At 58.6% G+C, this 20,017-nt stretch overlaps 7 protein-coding genes across 7 annotated transcripts; 4 read left to right on the top strand and 3 right to left on the bottom strand.

Moving 5' to 3' along the window:
* Positions 1-642: 642 nt before the first annotated feature.
* On the top strand, positions 643-1,720 carry JDV02_002997 (uncharacterized protein; the record flags this gene model as incomplete). The annotated part of the gene is made up of 2 exons (XM_047984080.1): positions 643-1,156; positions 1,308-1,720. The coding sequence occupies 2 exons, from the start codon at positions 643-645 to the stop codon at positions 1,718-1,720; spliced, it is 927 nt and encodes a 308-aa protein (XP_047840052.1).
* Positions 1,721-2,372: 652 nt separating this feature from the next.
* Positions 2,373-3,434, top strand: JDV02_002996 (uncharacterized protein). The gene is made up of 4 exons (XM_047984079.1): positions 2,373-2,479; positions 2,553-2,599; positions 2,655-2,692; positions 2,761-3,434. Exons 1-4 carry the CDS (start codon positions 2,401-2,403, stop codon positions 3,329-3,331), a joined length of 735 nt encoding a protein of 244 aa, XP_047840051.1. The 5' UTR covers positions 2,373-2,400; the 3' UTR covers positions 3,332-3,434.
* On the bottom strand, positions 3,100-4,301 carry JDV02_002995 (Aminodeoxychorismate lyase). Its single transcript, XM_047984078.1, has one exon. It carries the CDS (start codon positions 4,199-4,201, stop codon positions 3,404-3,406), a length of 798 nt encoding a protein of 265 aa, XP_047840050.1. The 5' UTR covers positions 4,202-4,301; the 3' UTR covers positions 3,100-3,403.
* A 427-nt stretch (positions 4,302-4,728) lies between these two features.
* On the top strand, positions 4,729-6,560 carry JDV02_002994 (uncharacterized protein). Its single transcript, XM_047984077.1, has one exon. It carries the CDS (start codon positions 4,868-4,870, stop codon positions 6,275-6,277), a length of 1,410 nt encoding a protein of 469 aa, XP_047840049.1. The 5' UTR covers positions 4,729-4,867; the 3' UTR covers positions 6,278-6,560.
* Positions 6,561-6,790: 230 nt separating this feature from the next.
* JDV02_002993 (uncharacterized protein) lies at positions 6,791-8,116 on the bottom strand (the record flags this gene model as incomplete). The annotated part of the gene is made up of 1 exon (XM_047984076.1): positions 6,791-8,116. The coding sequence occupies exon 1, from the start codon at positions 8,030-8,032 to the stop codon at positions 6,791-6,793; it is 1,242 nt and encodes a 413-aa protein (XP_047840048.1). The 5' UTR covers positions 8,033-8,116.
* A 924-nt stretch (positions 8,117-9,040) lies between these two features.
* Positions 9,041-10,606, top strand: JDV02_002992 (uncharacterized protein). Its single transcript, XM_047984075.1, has one exon. It carries the CDS (start codon positions 9,135-9,137, stop codon positions 10,386-10,388), a length of 1,254 nt encoding a protein of 417 aa, XP_047840047.1. The 5' UTR covers positions 9,041-9,134; the 3' UTR covers positions 10,389-10,606.
* Positions 10,607-11,981: 1,375 nt separating this feature from the next.
* On the bottom strand, positions 11,982-12,996 carry JDV02_002991 (uncharacterized protein; the record flags this gene model as incomplete). Its single annotated transcript, XM_047984074.1, has 2 exons — positions 11,982-12,412; positions 12,591-12,996. 2 exons carry the CDS (start codon positions 12,994-12,996, stop codon positions 11,982-11,984), a joined length of 837 nt encoding a protein of 278 aa, XP_047840046.1.
* Between the last annotated feature and the right edge of the window lie 7,021 nt (positions 12,997-20,017).

Here is a 20,017-nt window from a genome sequence, read left to right as displayed (position 1 = left end):
GAACACTGCGAGCTGGTAAATACCAATTTTTACTGGGGTCTTCCGGCTTTCTTAAATAAGAATTCAACTCCCAGCCGAAGAAAGATCAGTTTCTTATTAGCTACTAAAGTACTCGTTTCCATGCAGCGGAATCGGACTTGCAATACAGTTTGTTCAATGCAGCATTAGCAGCTACCTTCTAGGTAGCAAGGGAGTTTGGCTGTGGCGAAAGGGGTTCTTGTGCTTCCTTTCCTTTGCTACGATGCGTCCATGTCCCACAGTCCTCACCAGGACGATATGAGCTCTGAGCATGTGTTCCACATAACGGTGTATTGCCGAGTTTCAACGTCATCATGCGACGAAAGAACACCCAACTCCCTCGAAACCCGGACCAAATGCAAACTCACACATTCGGCTGGGCAAAGCGACGCATTGAGTGATTCATGGTCAGTATGCTCGAAGCTTCCGGGCCACCTATTTCCTGTTCAAGCCATCTCACACATCACACCTAGTCAACTCGACACCATAGCAACGCGAGAGCAAACAGCACGCTACAGCCTGTTCCTCCATCGCTTCACTAGCGAATCACTTTGTTCACAAGCACGCGCTCTTCCTCAACCTCATCCGCCTTCATCCACCCTCCTAACCAATCCACCCGCATTGATGCCTCATACCGCCTCCACCCGCAGCGTCGTGCCCGGCGCCAGCGTCCCCCAGCCAAACGTCAAGCGCCGCCGCGGATCATCCGCCTCCTCGCCCATCTACGTGTCCTCCATCCGCGCAGACGGCCGGCAAGCTACCGCCGCCGCGGCGCTGTTGTGCCCCTCGTGCGCCGCGGGGACAAAGAGTATGAGCTCGACGACGACCACATCGCCAGAAGCACGGCAGCGGCTCTTCGACGCGCTCGAAAAGGGCGAGCGCTCCGCCGCCGCCATGACTAAACCCATTGCGTCGCCCGAGCAGCTCACCGAAGTGCAGCTCACGCGTTGCTTCGATATCCTGCACGCGTGCGGGCGCGCGACGGATACGCAGGCGACGCTCGCGACTACGCGCCACAGCATCGACGGGTTCCTCGAGGCTGTATTCCAGGACTGGTCGAGCGAGACGTCTGACGAGCTGCTGCGCCCAGAGCTGGAGTTTATGGTGGACGCCGAGGTGGTGGCTGGGCGCATCTGTGGTATGAACAAGTCCTCCCCCCTATCCAGTCCGCGATGCAGAACCCTTCCATACTACGTTACTACACCCATCACCCTCCAGTTCACCCCCAATTAAAACCGTTCCATGGACCTTTGCTTACGTGGTCTTTTTTGCTATCCCTTCGTAACCAGTCTCCCCGTCCAAGCACATCACCATCTCCGACTGCACCAGCGCGCGCCCCCCCTGCACCGTCGAAGTCGCCGCCTCGGCCGCATACAGCAGCAACCCGGCGATGCTGAAGCAGGAGCTCCTGACGACGGACCCGTTCACGCGGCAGCCCGAGGCGACGTGCCTGCTGGGCCGCGGCGACGTGCGCTGGGTGAGCACCGACTGGAAGGCGACGCTGCGGCAGACGCTGCTCAGCAAGGTGGTGGCCAAGGCGGCCAAGTTCAACAAGCATCTGGCGATATGGAAGGCGCGCAGGCTCATCGTGGCGTGGAGCAGGGGTTGCGTCGAGGTGGGCGTTGGAGACGCGGAAGACGAGGAGGCTGGCTTTGTGGGACGAGAGCAGGCGGAGCTGGCGCTCATGTGCTTTGGGGGATGAATGGACTGGACGGGAAAGAAAGCGTATATGGGTGTGAGGGCGTTGCTGGCTGGAGTGCCATGACACGATGATGCGCCTGGCGGCAGTTGACCGTGGCGTTGGTGAGGGCGTTTAAAATAGGCCTGCAATTCGGTTAGTTCTTGGTTGACGTCTTAGCATCGGGACGGTCAATACTTTTTTCTCCAGTCTAAAAGCAGTGAAGTGCCCTTGGCGGCACAATCTTACCATGTGTGTCTCCAACCGAGGACGAGGATCTCAAAAGTTTACAATGACTACTCGCAACTCGGCAACTCCCGTCCAGTCATCGGGTGTCCCAACTCCGTCCAGTCTGTGTTTCTCAAAATCCATCCACATTAGTTGTTCCACCGCGCCCTTGCCATGTCGTCTCTGGGCTGAGACCCTCCCCTCCTTTCTACCAAAACAGTTCGTAATCACCATCTGCAGCGCCGCACGCAGTATTGTGGGGTTCCGTCTCGCTGTTCCTAGACTTCCTATCCTATCCCTGAGCAGAAGCCCGTCTGACGAGATGCTCCGCGCGGCGGATGGTACCCTGTCCATCCCCGCCAGGGGTCCAGTCGTCATGCACGTCATACATCGCGCCTGGTATAAATGAGCCGTTGTCCGCTGTCCACATTGCCGGCGTGGTTGCAACCAAGCGTCTCGTCGCACCGTCTTTCACCATGGCGAGCAAACAAATCACTCTCTTTGACCTGCGCAGCAAAGCGCCTAACCACGCGTGGTCTCTCAACCCGTGGAAGAGTAAGTGCTTTCGCCCTGCATCTTAGACAGCCCGACGATGAGGTCACCCAAATTGACACACCGCGATTGCCAGCCCGCCTGCTTCTCAACTACAAGGGGCTTGACTACAAAACAGAATGGGTATGCACGTGTGACATCCATGCCGCTGACAGTCTCATTGACCGACCATGCACAGCTCAACTATCCCGAGATCAAACCCCGCCTCGAAGCCCAGTCCGTCTCTCCTCCAAACTCCCCTCCATGCTTCAACAACCGCTCCCGCTCACCTCAGAACCCTCCAGCGTCTCTCCCAACGCCGAAGGCTACGCATACAGTATCCCAACCGTGGCCTTTCCTGACGGCACCTGGGTCATGGACTCGCGGGCCATCGCCGCCGCCATCGAGGAGCGTCACCCCTCTCCTCCCGCGCACCTCTCCTCTCCGTACCAGGCGCGCATCGAGGCCCTTGTCCCCGCGGCGATGAAGGCCCTCCTACCCGTCTTGTATCCGCAGATCCCGCGGAGCCTACTCGAGCCAGCCAGCATCGAGTACTGGTACCGCGTGCGCTCTGAAAAGGTCGGCATGCCCATCGACGAGTTCGAAGCCAAATACGGCGGCGATGCGGCGTACGCGGCCGCCACGAAGCCTCTGCGAGACATCACGTCCCTGTACGCGGAGAAAGCCAGCGACGGACCGTTTCTGCAGGGCAAGGAGCCGTGCTACGCTGACTTTGCGTGGATTGCGTTTCTGGAGTTCACGCGCCGCGTTGGCGAGGACGTCTACGAGGGCGTGCTAGACAGGGCAGGGGACAGGACGGTGCATGAGAAGCTGATGAAGGCTGCTGCGCCGTGGCTGGAGCGAAATGATCACTGACAAGCTCCAAACTCTCCAAGCCCATTATTTTCAGTGCTAAATTGAAAGTCCCAGTCCACGCAGAACCATTCATTACTTGTTGAGAAACCGTAGGCGACCGGGGAAGAAGCCATCGCTCGCGTGGCTCAGCCAGATTTCATCCCCGTCCTTGAGCTCCTCGAGCTTGACGGCCTCCTCGTCGCACAACCCCTTGCTCAGCGCGTAGCGCCTCGTCGAGCCGGCGTTGGGGCCGCACTGCAGCGGCGGCGTCACCAATCGCCGCGCCCCGGACCCTGAAGCCTCACGCCACAGGTACACAGTCGTGATGCTGCCCTCGGTAACCTCGCCGTTCTCATTCCAGAGCAGAATTTCCCGCGGCTCGTCGTAGGACACGAGGCCGACTCTCGCTCGGGCGGCGTTGTACATGTCACGGACGGAGGTCTTGTGGCCGGTGAAGAGCGACGCGGGCGTGGGCAGAGAGTCGACAACCACATCCCAGTACGTCAGCCCGCGGCGGCCAACCTCTTTCTGCAGAAACTGAGGCAACGCCTCGACGTCTGGGAGACTCATGATGTTGTTCTTCAGCGGCGGGAGGGAAGTGGCGGAGGCGGCGACGTGGCCGCCGGGCGTGAGCCGCACGTTGACGCGCCAGGGCTTGGTCTTGTCGGGTACGGCATTGTTGACGGTTGTTGTAAGCAGCGACAGAGCCGATTCCTCGTCTTCCAGGATCTCGCGGACCTTTGGGAGGTCAAAGGCGGCTGCCGCTGTGCGCAGACGAGCAAGATGAAACGGCAGCAGGTAGTAGGGGAGATTGACGGTGGCGTCGCGGAGGGAGGGTTCGTAACGGATGGATGTGAAGATGAAGAAGTCGGCGGGGAGATTTTGAGTCATTTTGCGCAGGTAATTTCAAGCGTGTCGTCTCGATAAGTTGGGCAAAGAAATTATGGCAGTGTCAACCGATCGTGACTTGGAGCTACGTACGGTATACGGGATGCACCATGGCGGTGGTGTAAGTGAGAGCTATAGCGCCAAAAGAACAGCGCGCAAGACACAGAATTAGTGAGCAGCGGCGCTATCCAGCAGTCCCCCGCCCGCATTAATAATGCCCCCCATCGCGCCATGTCGAGCATCGCCATAAGATCGGCCTATTGTTTGAGCATAACGATGCGTCTTTACCATGGACATTTGATTTGCACACATCTTTTGTGGACGCATCCTCACCGCGCGTTGGGAACGGGCACTGCCAACCGCGTGGTGCAGGGTACCTAGATAAAGCGGCAAGCCAAGCTGACATAAGCGTGCTTCATGTTCATTTGGACCCCCTGGGCACCAGCCCCATGCGCCCTGGGCGGCCAAAAGTTTGTCACCCGGGTTCACGGCAGGTGCCTCGCGTCGCGCCTGCCGCCGCTGGTTGGCCTTGTCGCGCCGGCTCACCTCTGGTCCCGCCCGCGTCGCTCACCCGATTTCATCTCACCACCGGCCTCACTCTCACCTCCACCGCCCAACTGACACGGCACCGCACCCGCACGGCGCAGCGTAGGCGCTCCGCCCTTGTCCATGGCTCACCATAGCCACCCCGCGAACCCTCACCTCCACCATGGCGGCGGCGGCAGTAGCAGTATCACCAGTACCAGCACCACACCCAGCGGCCCGCGGCTACGCGCCGGCCCCAACCTCGACGCCTTTGGCGCCATCATCGCCGGCGACCGCGCGCCCAAAGGCGAGATCAACGTCGAGACGCGCGCCGCCATCATCGCCGCCGTCCAGGCCGGCGAGAAGAAGAAGAGCATTGCCCGCCGCTTCGGCATCTCCGGCGCCTCCATCAACCGCACCCTTGACCGGTTCGAGAAGACGGGCCAGCTGACGTCGCGGCCCCGCGCCGGCCGGCCCCGGACCAAACCTCTCCCTGCGCGGCCCACGGACCCGACGTCCCGCCGTCGCCCCGGGCCCCCGCGCTCCCTCAACCTGCCCCGGGTCCTCGTCGGCCCCCCGGTCCACGCCAGCCCCGGCGCCGCGGTCTCGTTCCTCACGCCTCAGCAGGAGCGCACCCTCACACGCCTCCTCGCCACTCTCACCGTCACCCTGCACCCGACCACGTACGTCTACTGCAGCTTCGCCGACCCCTCCCGCCTGCCTCCCATGCCGCAGATCCAGCTCTTCTTCCAGGAGCCCGGCGGCATCACCATCGTCACCAGCATGGGCTACGCCCGGGCCCACAACCTGCCCTACCTGTCCCCCTGCAAGATGCTGACCCTCGCCGTCACTCCGGACCTGCCCGCCCTGGGGCTCATGCCCATCGTCGAGGCCCGCCTCGCCGCCGCTGGCATGTGTGCCAACACCGTGAGCGGCTTCTTCCGCGACCACCTTTTTGTCCCCGTCGGCCGCGAGCACGAGGCGGTGCGCGTCCTGACGGCCATGGCCGAGGAGAAGCGGCACGAGGCCTCCATTGTTGAGGGTCAGTTCCCAACCGTGCCGCCGTACGTGCCTCCTCCGGCGAGTACGACACCCGAGGGCAGCGTGCCACCAAGGGGCACCAGCGCGCGCCCGACGGGCCCTGAGGTTGCGGCCAGCGACACCACATCGTTTGATAGGGACGCAGACTCGGACGACCCCCACGCTATGAGTGAGCCGTTCACTGAGGACGAGTCTGCCGACGAAGAAGGCGCCTCTCCGTCCCCCGCTGGTGAAGAGGCAGATGCCGACGAAGCAGCCGCCGAGAGCCAAGTTCTGGCCGAGACGCGGGCGGCAGCGGCGGCGACGACGACCACGACGCAGGCGGTGGGGGATGGGGATCAGGACCAGGACGTGACGCGGAGCCCATCGCTCGGTGCCGACAGCAGGAGCCCGGCCGGCAACGCGACCGGGGAAGATACGGGCGGTGAATCCGGTCCGTTTGCCGGCGCGCGCGAGGCTTTCGAGGCTTTGCGCAAGGCTGCCATGCAAGCAGATCATTCAAGAGCGTCCTAGGTCGCGGCGACGTCGGTGAGCGAATGAATGACTGGCCATAAGCAAGCGGTCACTTGAGCGGAGCGTTTCTGGAGTTTGGTGTGATGGCAGAGGACTTTGGGATATCAATCTGCCAGGGGTTGTGACTGGTCGTATATCTTGTCAGCCATGCTGGGACGGGCATACTGTAGTTATAATGAGGGCGTTGGGGTTGCGGGCGTCCCCCGTGTAGCAACCCCGTCATGTGTTTTAGCAAGCAAGCAAGCAAGTAAGCAGCATTGAAATAGGCAAAAAGGTGGCAAGGTCATTGGACTTGCTTAACGGATTTCCATGCGGCGTTACAAGAATCAACCCGTGCCATGCTTTAAGGACATTGAGTGAGAACCGAATCGCTCAGCCGCAAATGCCGTCTCGGGCCAATGTCAAAGTCATGATCCCGTCAACTAGGCCAACAGTACATCTGACGCTCGCGAGATAGGTATCTACAATGCTTCCGTCTGGTATCATACCGCCACACACTCTGTCAAAATGTCCTCATCGCAATCCATCCACCTCCTCGATACACGACCGCACCACCTCCCACGACCGCTCCACCTCAGCCGGCACACACACCCTGGCGATGAACCCCTTTCCCCTCGGCCCGTACCCGTTCTCATCGTCTCTCAGGCGCGGCACCTCGCCCGCCACCAGGCCCAAGAAGCGACCCATCGGCCACAGTTGCGCGTCGGGGCCTAGCTCACGCGCCTCCTCGTACGTTAGTCCCGCGACGCCACCACCGTCACCGTCGTTGATGTCGCTGCCGTCTCGCTGCATGCCTTGCGGTGCTTGCGAGCGTGTCCGTGAATCTGCGGGGACAGCGGCTCTCACACGGGGCACAAACGCCGGCCACCCCACGATCCGCGGCCTTGGCACAGCGTGCGTCGCAGAGCCGCTTCCCTCTTCTTCTTCTTCGTCGTCGTCTGGGCCGTAGACCTTGGCAAAGGACGCAACCGTGCGTCTGCACATGGTAGGGTCCTGCGCGACGACGACAGTCCGCGGACAGGCCACGCCGTGCGCGGCGAGGAGCTTCTTCGTCTCGACGGCGTTGGAGCCGCAGTTGGTGGACTTGTCTTCGAGGAGGACTTCGAAGTGCCGCAAAGGCGGCCGTGAAAGTCGCTCTTTGTCGGTAGTGATTGTCGTGTCTGTATCCCTATCTAATTCTGCGGTGGCAGCAGCAGCAGTAGGTGTCCTTGGGGACTCACCCGCGGACATGTCTTGTGCGTGGTGACGGTCCTCGCGTGCTGGCAGCATCTGTCGTCTCACCGCGTCGAGCATCCGCGCCTCGGGCTGGCCATGCAGCGAGTCCGCCAAGGCGCTGTACCGCGGGTGGCGAGCGAGGGCGCGGTGCATGAGCGCCGTGGAGTGGCCGATGCCGCCGCAGAGGACGAGTATGAGTCGTGGAGGACGAGCCGCTGCCGACGAGGATGGTTTGTCCCCAATTGTTGATGGTTTTGTTGCCGCTGTGGTCGCTCCCGCCAGCGTCTCCTCGTACTCTGAAAGCGCTCGGATCGCATGCTCCGTGGTCGCAATGACGGATGAGGCGCACAGGACGATGACGTGCACTGGGGGCGACTCATTCGCATCGTCGCCTGGGCTGCTGCTGCTGCTGCTGGTGATGGGGTCCGATGGCGGCGGTCCGAGGATGGTGGTAAGGTCGTTGGTCGTGCGGACTTGCTGGTGCGCGAGGAACGTGGATATGGTGTTGACGGCGTCGACGAGGCCTAACGTGGAAGACATGGCGGGCTGTGGCCTGGCAAGTGTGTGATGTGAGTGAGTCCTACGAGGGGGTAGTGAGTTGGGTTGATTTTGTGGTGAGAGAGTGGTCGGGTGTGTGAGTGAGAGAAGGACGGACGGACAGATTGTCGTGTAAGCGAAGTCGTGTACAGTCGTGTCATGTGGGGAGGAGGGTTCCACCAGATATGGCGCTGGAGCTGTCGAGTTCGGCAACACTGAAACAAAAAAAAAAGGCTGCCTGCAGTTACAGCACGATTCTGTTCCATACATGGAGCATGGGCTGCATGGAGAGGGTGTTTCATTCGCACTGGTTGTTATCGCGCCGGCATGTCGTGACCTTTTCTCTATCTCAACAACTACGTTTGACTTGTGTTGCAGATAAGCCGCTGACATTGAAGCAGAACTGCTTTGGTCTAATGAGACAGTTACGCGTCAGGGCCCCGCGGGCGCTTTAGCGATGGCTCGGGACTGTATAAGTAAAAGACTAGTTGGTGGTGTTTCAATCCCGGTGCACGGGGGTGCGTGGCTGGTCCTTTGCCAGCTCATGATAACAGGGCCAAGGACGAGGCCATGTCCAACTTATTCCGGCGGTGCCTGTCGTCGTCTTGCGCGCCGCTGGTATGGATCCCCGCTCCGTCTATCCGCAGGTGTTGGCTTGTTTATGATCTCGTACTTCGTATACACGAAAAGCTCGTGACCGCCAGCTATACTTCATATCACAACACCTGGAAAGCCACATACATTACAGTCCAATGACTCTGGCCTCGAGCAACATCCCCTTTGCCAGTGTCCAAGTCTAGACATTTGCTGCAGCTCATGCTGGCGTCAACGCCCCCGGAAGTTGCCCAATCTGGAAAGTTTGGAACAGAGTTTCACAGGCACAAAAGCCTAACCGCGTCGGACACTCCCCCTGTTGCTGCACGCCCCGCCCCCGCAAATGCTTATTATTCTGGGGGCCAGGACGTCGACCTGGACTCAGCCAGCCCAACAATGAGGCTTCAGCTCCTGCATCTGCCCCTTCGCTGCATGTTGGCTTCGAGACAGCTGCCAACGGCGAATGGGCTGGTTGACCAGGATACTCGTTTGAGCCGGCATCATATCGTACATGAACCGCGCTGCTGTGTTTAAAAGCCGTGGCCCCTCACAACGCGTACAACCCTCACACTCCGCCATGGCACGGGCTGGCGGCGGCGAGGCGGCCGACGCGCTCATCGCCGAGATCAACGCCATCCTCCGCGGCAGCGTGTGGGCAGGCGTCCCGGGCCTGACCGCCGCCGTGCACTCCTCCCGCAAGCAGAAGACGTGGAGCTTCTCCAGCGGCGTCTCCGACAGGCGCACCCTGGAGCCCATCGAAGCGGCGGCGCACCACTTCGGCATCGGCAGCATCACAAAGGTCTTTGTCGCCGTCGTCGTGCTGCAGCTCATCGAGGAGGGCAAGCTCTGTCTCGAAGACACGATCGGCGGGCTCCTCGCCCCGGACGTGTATCGCGACATCCCCGACGCCAGGGACGCGACCGTGGCGCGGCTCCTGAGCCACGAGGCGGGCATCGACTCCTGGGAGGACGACCGGCACTGGATCCGCAACGCCCGCGGCTGCGAGACGGACCCCTCTCACATCTGGACCAGGACGGAGCCGCTCGACTACATCCGTCGGCCCAAGAAGACAGCCCCCGAACCCGGCAAGTGGTACTACTCCAACTCCAACTACACGTTCCTCGGCCTCATCATCGAAAAAGTCGCGCAGAGCTCCGCCGAGGTTGAGATCCGGCGACGCATCCTCACTCCGCTGGACATGAAGCAGACCTACATGGAGGGCTTCGAGCGTCCGGCCGACGACGGCTGTACCCCCCGGCGCTACCACTGGGCCACCGACGCGTTCCGGCGCGATGCGGGGGTGAGCCCCTCGTTCCCGTCGGTCAACGAGGACCTCATCGACTGCACGGCCTCGAACCTGTCCACTGAGTGGACCGCCGGCGGCATCGTCTCCTCGGCAGGCGACCTGGTCACATTCGCCGCCGCGCTGCGCGACGGCAAGCTCCTCTCCGCCGAGTCCCTCGCCGCCATGACGGAGTGGCGGCCCGCGAGCAACGGTGAGGAGATGGGCCGCGGGCTGTTCCGCATGACGCGTCCCGGAGATGGGCGGCGGTGGCTGGGGCACTTTGGCGGCGTGCTGGGCTTCACCGCGGCGCTTTGGTGGGAGGAGGGCGAGGGTCGCGACTGCGCCGTCGCGGTGCTATCCAACGTGGGGACCATGCATGCGGGCATGGTGCCGTCGAGCGGGGGTCACGTTGTGGTCAAGTCGGAGTTGTTGGAGCTGGCTTCCCGGTTGGCTCGCTGTGCTGATGAGGAGAAGAAGTAGGGGTGCGTTGGATACGGAGATCATGACCTGTCGCTTGTTCATTGAGGGGCTCAGGATACTGGAGCGCGCGAGAGGGATGACATAGGATCCTGGGGAAATCTTGGGTCAATATTGATGGCGTCGGCGACGGCCCAGGGACATTGCATTGAGCCGCGATTGATACTCCTCTATTATTGCGAAGATATCATGACTGGTGCAATGTCCCAACAAAATAGCACATGTCCGTAAGGAAAGACACGCAGCGACGAACTGGTCGCTACGACTCAGCCTTATGGCACTTACACCAGACGGCGATGCCCCGACCTCATGTTGGCTGTCTCCTACGAGCATGATATCATTGCAACGTCCTCTCTCAGCCCAAGGGAAGGGAACCTGTAAGAACATCCGACCTGACTGTCCGACGTGATGCCAGTTGTTCTTAATGGTACTGCGGCGGCATAGTCTCATAGCAACAGGACCTAATTACTCTCAATCCCTCATTAATATTTGTCTGATGAGTCGCTGACAAGCCCATGCACCCTCCCGTCTGCAATGACTCTCATACAACCCAATCAGTCTTGGTGCGGGCCCCACTCACAACGCGCTGAAGTGTATACAGGCGCATTCATCCCAACTAAATCCCCCACGGACGTTCAGGCCCCGATTCATAGGCCCCCCGGGGACATTATAGTTTCCATGACAGCCACACTAGACTGTATTCGCGCAGGAGCACGTTGTTCTTGTTTACTCTAGCACGTGAGACCATTGCATGGATTGTCACGTGCAGCGGCCGAAGACGGGCTGCGTGGACGTGGAGTTATATGGTGCCGACTCCCGACGACATGGCTCGTTGGTATCATGAAGCTATCGACATTGATGTCGACTCGCTATGCCACGCCATAACATCCATGCTATTTCCCGCACAATTTCGTAGCTTTCGTCAATATGCTACTCCTATGTTTTCGTAAATCGTGCGCTGCCTTCTCATTATGTTGACATTAGGGTTGCGGTCTAGTGGCAGTGCTCATGGACCAACGTGTAGCTTCTAGCGATTTGATTGCATCGTTGTGTGGGCTTGCGGCTGTCTCGAGAGCCGGAGTCTCCAGACACTTGTTTCACCACTAACTTCATTCACTTTCAATCATCATCCTCTCCTCACAATCTTGACATTTGTATCACCACCAAATTCATTCAATTTCACTCATCATCTTCCTCTCACAATCTCGACATTGGCATCAAAATCAAATTCAGAGACCCAAGAGTTTTGTATTGAGGCCAATGCTCAAAGGTATGCCTACGAGAAGTATTGAACTCCTGGATCTCTCGCAAAGCTTCACGCATCACTTTCCTTGCGCCCTACGCTGCCGAACGCCATCGCCAGCTCCAAAAAGAAACGAACTCGCCACATTCACCAGCCCATCTTGCCACCGAACACAGACCCGAAGCTCGCCAGACGCCCATCCAGTTCTTCCCAGCTCTCACTCTCATGCAATACACCCGAATCAACAAACTCCAGTCGAGAAAATACAGCAGTCAGGGAGAACGATCTGGCGCGTTGGCGGCTTTGCGAGCGCCAAGGCAGCGAGGACGACGAGGCCCTCAGTAATCACGATCCTATTCAGACTCACCCTTAATATTGCCGGTTTGAATGATGACGTTGGCGCGGGCCAAGTTGCCTACCTGGTCTCCGCCGGTCAAAGCAAGCCAGAGCATGGGGCACTCGGTCCAGATCATGTCTCGGGAGTTGGCGAAACGGAGCTCCTCGTCGGTAAGATCGCGGAAGCCATGCTCGGTGTACTCCTTGAGGAGCATGCGAGCCGTGCGGATAACTCTCTCGCGGTTGTGTTTGACGACAATGGCCGCAATCTGGTCGTACAGATCGATGGCGGTCTGGCGGAGACGGCGAGTGACGTTTCCGTCCGTCTTCCATTCCATGGTGGTGAGGGTGTCGTTGTCAAGAGAGATGCCGTTGGGCGCGGCAAACTCGAGGCGGACATTCTTGACAATGTCAAGGTACGCGCGCGGGTACACCTTGATAACATTGCCTGGACAAAATTTGTGCGTCAGAATTTTCCGCCACGACAAGGGTCGAGACGGGCCAGTGGAAATAGTGACGGTGACAATGGCGCGGTTTGTACAAAGGGAAACAACGGCCATGAACTGGCTCGCTTGACCATAACGGCCAGGATGAAGATAGAAGCCCGGGAAGGAAGATTGACTTACCGTGGCGGTCGGTGACCTCGCCGACGTCCTCCATGACCGTGCTGGTCAGGACACGGTCGATGATGGGCACCACGCTGGGGTGCGGTGGGAGCACGTTGAGGGTGGTCGAGGTCCAGCCATTGGCAAAGATCTCGCTGAGGAACTCCTGCAAAGTGTCTCCGGTGGGGAGAAATCCAAGGCTCTTCTCAAGAAGCCTCATGAGCTCCTTCATGACGCGGATGGGAAGACCATCCTCGCCTTCAAAGGGACCGAGGCTCTGGTTGTTGCCACTGCCCGCCTGGACACGGCTCCACTGCTCAAACTCCACGAGGAGATGAGCGGCCGACACAGAGCGGGTGCTGCCTCGGCGAGCGCTCGAGGCGAGGACGAGGGCCTGGTTGTCGGGGGTGACAGGGCTGGAAGACATCTTGACGTGGTGTTTTTGGTCTGGAGCAGGGGCGCCGTTAGGTCGCCGACCAGGAAGCTTGCTTCATGCCAGGGGGAGATGAGGGCCGACGCCAGTAGAACTTACTGTTGATGACGACGAAGATGCTGATGGTGATGGAACTCTTTGATGGCCAAGAGAAGGATCTGCAGGTGTTTTTGGTTGCGTTGAGGCTGGGTTGTGCAGACGAGAGGCCAAGTCCCAGGAGGTGAAGAGTTGAAAAGTTGAAAACGCAGACGGAATTTGGTGCAAACAATTTATACCTCCGTCCACAACGGTGCGCGTCGTTCACCTTGGGCCCTATGACCTTCAACTGGAGTGACTGGTAGGGAGCATAATAGGCCCATGGAACCCTAAGGAACACTCTGAGGTGCCTGACGGCCTCCGGTCTCCTCCTCTGGGAGCCTCCCGGAGCCCTAATGGTTCTTTTTCGTGGGAGCTCAGCCCTACGAGGCGAGGTGCGTGATGGGCAACACGAACTGGAACATTGCGTTGCCTGTTCCGAAATGTTGTGACCAAGGAGGGCCCGCTTGCTGCCTGGGCTGGTCTGGTGCTTGGTCCGATGTCCTCTCGCCTCATGCTGTGCCCGTGGGCGCCTTGCACTCACTGGGTTTTGCCCGATGTCGAGCCCTGATTCCGGGTGGCGTAGGCCTCTGTACTCCGAGTGAAGTCCTACGAGGAGCTTTAGTTACCTTTTCTGCTGCAGTAGTTGACGGAGATGCATGATCCCATCGTGCAATGTTTGGACGTCCATTCCCCCTGTGTATGGCCACGTATTGTAGACCATTTCGGAGCAACATGAACTGTCGCCTCTTGTGGGGGAGAAGTCGGACGACAGCATCTGACCAAAGGCACGCTGCTCTTTATACTCTCTGTTGCCCTGTGTAGGTTTGTCGTCGTCAGTTGAGGCGTGATATGCCACCTTTCATGCTGCGATCGCGAAACAAAGCCCCCCCCACAATCGGGCCTCCTCTCCAGTCACCACGCTATGCCAGCAAACAAAGCATCTCCAGACAACAGACACGCTTTCATCACGGTTTTGAAACCAAAGATCGCCTCCTCCTCTCTTTGTGTCCCTGTCAAGGTTGCTTTCTACTCTGTTCTCAATTTGTGTCTTTCCCAGGGCACGCCGACGCCCCGAGTACGTACCAACGCGCGACGATGCAATCATCGGTTACAGCCCCCACACGACAGCAACATCCAACCTCGAGCCTCACGAACCGTCTACGACTCAAAATTCATCATTTCGCGGGTGTCATGGGCTTCTGAGATGTAGAATGATCGTTTGTTATTGCTACGCGCCTACACCCCCTGGGATAGATCCAACGACTCAACTACCAAGCCGACCAACTCGCCCGCCCGACGCCACAATGCTACAGGAAGCGTATAATATGGTTGATTACGGCAATTTGCCTGTATGCGTCTCCAATTGATGTGTCAGGCCCGTCGCTTGGCTGGAGCAAGGTCCACGCAACACCATAGCCCACCGTCTCTGGCCGGATACATGTACCAACCGCCAGACACGATTCTCACGAAACGTCTCCGACTCGAACACCACAGCCTTGTAAGCTCCCTGGGCCTGAGAGACATAGTGAATAATCATACGTTTTGTTATCGTCACGCGTCCACCGACACCTACGCTGGAGTAGCCGCCTACTTTCTTCATTGCCACCACCGAACCCACAAGCCCGTATGCCCGACATCACGATACTACAAGACGGCTTATAGTATAAATCGAGGCCGTCATAGCTGTCTAGCTAGGTTGGGTCGGAAGAACAACCTTGTCGCGGGCTCAAGCAGAGCAGGCAGGGACACCAGACCATACAGACAGCCCAACCTCTGGCCAGACAGCGGCAGCGAAACCTGAGCCTCAAAAGTCGTCTCCGATCTAAACAAAACATCTCTGCGAGCTCTTTGAATATTTCAATTAAGAAACCTTGAGCTGGACTTGTTTCTCTTGCCACGTGTCCACGACCGACCTCTGGGCCGAAGACGTTGCCACCAGCTTCGATGAACCGCGTCCCCGAATCCGCCAAACCCTCACGCTCGACACCACGACACTACAATACAGTTGTGATCTCAGTGATCTCCTTGTGGCTCCCCAGTACTCTTGGTCTTGAGATTTTGACGCTCGTCGCTTGGACGCAAGGCACAAGGCAAGAAAACGAGAACGGGACCCGACCCAGCCGGTCATCAGCGGCTACACTTGAACCTCAAAAGTCGTTTCCGGCAAAAACAAATACAATCAATGGGGGCTTTGGGCCTTCAAAGTACATACTGTGCCGTTCTTTGCGTTTACGCGTCCGCAAACCCCTGAGTTGGGTTCAGCTCCAGTCCACTCCTCCAGGCGCGCCACTGAGCTTACGAATCTGCACACTCGACGTTACGATACTACAAGAGGTGCCAGAGGAACTAGCTAGGCACTCATGGCCCTATAGATATATTGGAACTAGGACTTTTAAGCCTGTTGCTTGACTGCAGCACAAAGGCTCAAGGCACAGGTAGGCAGGGCACAGTAAACCGACATACCCCAAGCGGCTTGCTGGACAGCAGTATGTGGTAGGACTCGAGCCTCAATGAAGCTCTCTAACCTACAGCATGGCTAGAATCGCAGTATCTTTGGATCATGGAGTTGGCTGATTTGTCAATGCTACCAGACACTTGACCCCGCCATCAACTCGCAACCCCCTAACCTAGGGGATGAACTCGACCTCGATCGAATGAACCGCTCGAGTCTACGACTTCGCACGAACGACTGACATTACGACACTGCAATACGTATATTACAGTTGGAAACCTTGGCTTTTCGTAGCATATCAGTGTTTGATACGTCAACAAGTCCTGGTTCGGCTGCAGCGCACTACCACGCCAGGCACAAGATGGCAGGCCGAGAGAGCACAGCATATTTCGTACAGGCACACAGCGTCAATGGCATTCACGAGAATCGCTTCGACAACAATTATACAAGCCATCGCTCTCGTGCAGCTCCATGATTGTGTCACTCGTTCATTGATCCCTGGAGAGAAACAAAGCTGGCGTTGCGTGGCGCACGTGACGGTGTTCCATGCCTGCCATCTGACGATGCAAGGATGGACGGTCCAAGACACCACGAATCGTCACCAAGACATGACGAAACATCGCACGCGTCGTCGCTGTCGTCTATAATCTCGCCTTTCCCTATCATCAGGCCTCTGCTCTGCTTTCTTCGAATGAGACAAAACGTGCCGACGCTCTGGCCCCGCGGCGGATGTCCTCGCTCGACGTGCAAGGATACGTTGTCTAAGACATTTACGGATCATTGCAACGGCCTCGGCTCTTACACATCACGTTGCGCTTGACATGCGTCCATGGCTTTGTCCCTGCTCATTTCTAGAGCGACACAAAAATCTGCCGCCCCATGACGACAAAACGAATCACGCACACTCGTTGAGGCTCAACGGCCTTCCAAGACAACATGAATCGTCGTCGTCCCAACCCGGTCCACCCCTCTCAAACCATCTTCTAGAAGAGCAAGCGGTCTCAGCCCAACAAAGCAATTCACCACCTACTAACACGGCGGGCAGAAAACGGAAACAACCCCCAAACGACGACCCACCACAGCTGCCGAGCTGAGCAAGCATTGCGCGCGTGCCCGTGCGCGACCCAGCGAACCCAAAACCACGGGCGCGGCGGCGCCATGCTCTGTGGCTTCCACACTCATGACTTGTCGAGGTCACGTCGCCCGGCGTCTGCGCTTGGACCGTCGTCCGTCCATTCGTCCGTCCATGCCGTAGATCAGCCTCCACTTGCTGCCAAAGACATGGCTGGCGCCCGTCGACACGGCTCCATAGTACTAAAATCGAGTCTGGGGGGGATGCTACGGCCAGCCTGGAAAGCCTTGAGCTGGGCAATGATGCAGCGAGCTCATTTGCCCGAGGGCGCGATTGGCTGCGTTCGTGGCAGATTGTCTCATTCTTAGCATTCGGGTTGCCATTGCATCAGGAGAATCATAGAATGCGAACACACCCTCAAGGGATAGGGACTTTGCCTTCTGACCTCTGCCAGATATACCGTGTTATTATCGTCGCGGCAAACTCGCTGTCGATCGTACTATCGACAAGGCGCGTTCTGCTAGGTACCGGGATGAGGGCGCGGTATCGTGAGCACTAAGGACAGGTCTTCAAGCTCCCGTCAACCCCCACTCGGCGACAAGTGCAATCAATACTGCTTGAAACACCGCATGGTGCATTAACGAAACGGCAAGGAGCCAATTGGGAAGGCTCAGAACGTCGTTGTTGGTGCATCGCGGCCCTGGACTAGGTAGTATGAGGCAGAAAGGACTAGCGCACTACCCCCGCCTGAAGGCCTGGCCCGACCGATTTTGACGTCCGGCGCCGCCGCGGAAAGGGAGGGTCTTGATGTGCCCTGCGTGCCCTGAAAGCCTTGCTTGGATACCGTGAGAAAGGGGGATCTGCTGCCCTCTGTGGCCGTTACCGCACCTTCGAGCGGGCGGCTTCGGCCAAGTTCGACTGCTACCCCAGACGTGCTCGCGATGCCTCGTGTAGATGTCGTTAGCGCAGCCACCAGGGTTCCCTCACCAGATGCCCAGAGTACTTGACCCCGTGACGCTAGAGCCGGCCGCCGCCTGCATTAGACGCGAATACTTCGTTGGCGGGGACGGGAGAGGACGCTTCCCAAGGACGAGCATGTGATTGTGATATCCGCGAAGTCGGCCAAAATGTGTTGAAAGTCCGGAGAGCACCAGGCCCAACCGCCGCCACTATTTCCATTGCTTCAAGATGAGGGTTTCAGTAACCGCGGGATGCCAGCTACTGAAATGCGGAATTTCTCCCGCGTGGCAACCCATCTCAGACAGTGATTTCCCTTCAACGGCGTGAGCCACCCGTCATGCCTAACCCACAACGTGCGCCGCCGGTAAATGCTACTATGGGACGTGTGAGGTGCGCGATTCATCCAAGCGAGCTACCCGCACAGTGGAGGATGCAACGCCATCTGCCGCGCTTCGCGATCTTTTTGGAACATTAGGAAGACAGAATATGGAACGCCTGGCAAGGTCCAGTTAGTCGTCAGCGGCAGCTTGATGCCGCATCTGGGGTGTTGGGCCGTGGCGGTCGCAGGAACAGCCGCATGCTCGCCGGCTACCCAGGATCTGGGCTGGGAGAGACGAGGAGTAACGTACTTTGCACACGTACTGATGCGACGCAGCGTGTGAGACCCCCCCATGACGGCGGTGGCAGCCTGGTCGGTACGAAATATGTCGTGCTGCATACAGTACATGTTCTTGACCTTTCATGTGCAGACAGACCATGCGGCGCCTTGGGGGAAACAGGGATCCCCGCCAGGGGCTGCAGAACGTGTCTCGCGCAGCCACAGACTGTTTGTGTGGTGTGACAGATGGCCATCTGCGGAAGCCACCACGCGACGGACAGGATGGCCCCTGCAAAGCCAAGACCAATGGCCGATGCACTTGTCAATGGTGTCACACTGACAGGCGGCGCCCCTCCGTGAGAGCCGGTCGCGATGGCTGTCCTTTGTCGAGCTGTATGTTCTGTGCCCCCCGTCGTGTTGTCTGCAACGCTTCGCAAGCAACGGCAGATATGGGACGTGGAGCAGAGCAGCAATCAAGGGCTACCATGGCGCGTGGAGAGTGACCATGAGAGCGGACAGACGGGCAAATGACGATGGATATCGCGATGGGCGCATCGGCATTTCCCAGAGACAGGCGGAAATTAATCAATGCGCCCTGGTCGTGGCGCCGGCAACGAAGCAGGGGACGGGCGTCGCCCGCCCAGATCGACGGAGACGAGATGGTGGTAACTACAGTAGTAACTTTGTAGGTAGCCGGCGTCGAAGTTGTCTTAGTTGTCTCGGGCGGGAGGGTGTGCGGGCGCTCGAGATTGTCGCAAGAGGGGCCAGCTGTGTAGTGTAGCAGGCGAGACGCGGAGCTTCATGTCACGATGGTTGCGATGTCGCGTTATGGTCGTCTGATGTTGGATCTGGCCATGCAGCAGGTGCGACGCCGCACACCGCGGTGCACCTGCCCTTGTCCCCTGCCAAGTCTCTCTGAGGGCGGGCGGATACACAGGCAGGCACGATCCTGATTCCTGAATCCTGACAATAGGTACCTAGTAGAGCGTACTTATTCATGAAAAGAGAAACCAGGCTGAAATCAGATAACAACTACTAACTACTAACCTAGGCTAAGTTACCAAGGAATTGGAGGCTGGTGCAGTGGTTCACATACTCCCATAAGATACAAGGAAGATGCTTTAGGTACCTACCTACCTGGTAACAAACCGAGCATACTATAGGTACCAAGGTAAGTAAAACGTCATGGCTTCGTCCTTTGCTCCTTCCTGTCCCAAACTGTCTGCCTGCGTCGAGTCTGCATGGAGTCTCCGCGTCGGCCTGGGGAACAACAGCAACTAAGGCAGGAGCCGCAACGTGCCCCTCCCTCTCCAACCCATCGTCGAATGTCCCCTCCCGTCCCCTCCATCACACTGGCCTCACCTCACCCCCAGACAAGACCCGCCATGCGCCCAGCACAACATCGACTCGCCTCGACCCCCGAAACTGCGTCGAGGCGTCCCTACGTCTGAAACACCAAATCTCGTCTCCCCCCCGGCTGTCCAACGTCATCGTGCGAACGCGTAGTTGATGCTGATGCTGCGGCTGCGGCTGCTGAAGCTCAAGCGCCACCACGTGTCCGACGGACAGTGATCATCGACAGCGACGCAATGACGACGAACAAATACCTAGTAGACCGCGGGGTATTCCGCGCCAGCATTGTCTCTCTGTGGCTCTAGGCATCTTGGTCGAACGCCGCCGCCGGCGACAACGCCGCCCAAGCCTGTACATCGGCGTCCATGCGATGCATTGCAACACAACACAATACTACTACAACGCACCCACAACGCACTACAACGCAATGCCCCGCAGTCCCACGCGGCTGGAGCTGGCCCTGCTTCGACAACAAAGATGTGCCGTCGCAACCCTCAGTTTC

Source organism: Purpureocillium takamizusanense, chromosome 2 (genome assembly GCF_022605165.1).
Source record: "Purpureocillium takamizusanense chromosome 2, complete sequence".
In the NCBI taxonomy this organism is placed as follows: domain Eukaryota; kingdom Fungi; phylum Ascomycota; class Sordariomycetes; order Hypocreales; family Ophiocordycipitaceae; genus Purpureocillium; species Purpureocillium takamizusanense.
This window is presented reverse-complemented; position numbering and strand designations above follow the sequence as displayed.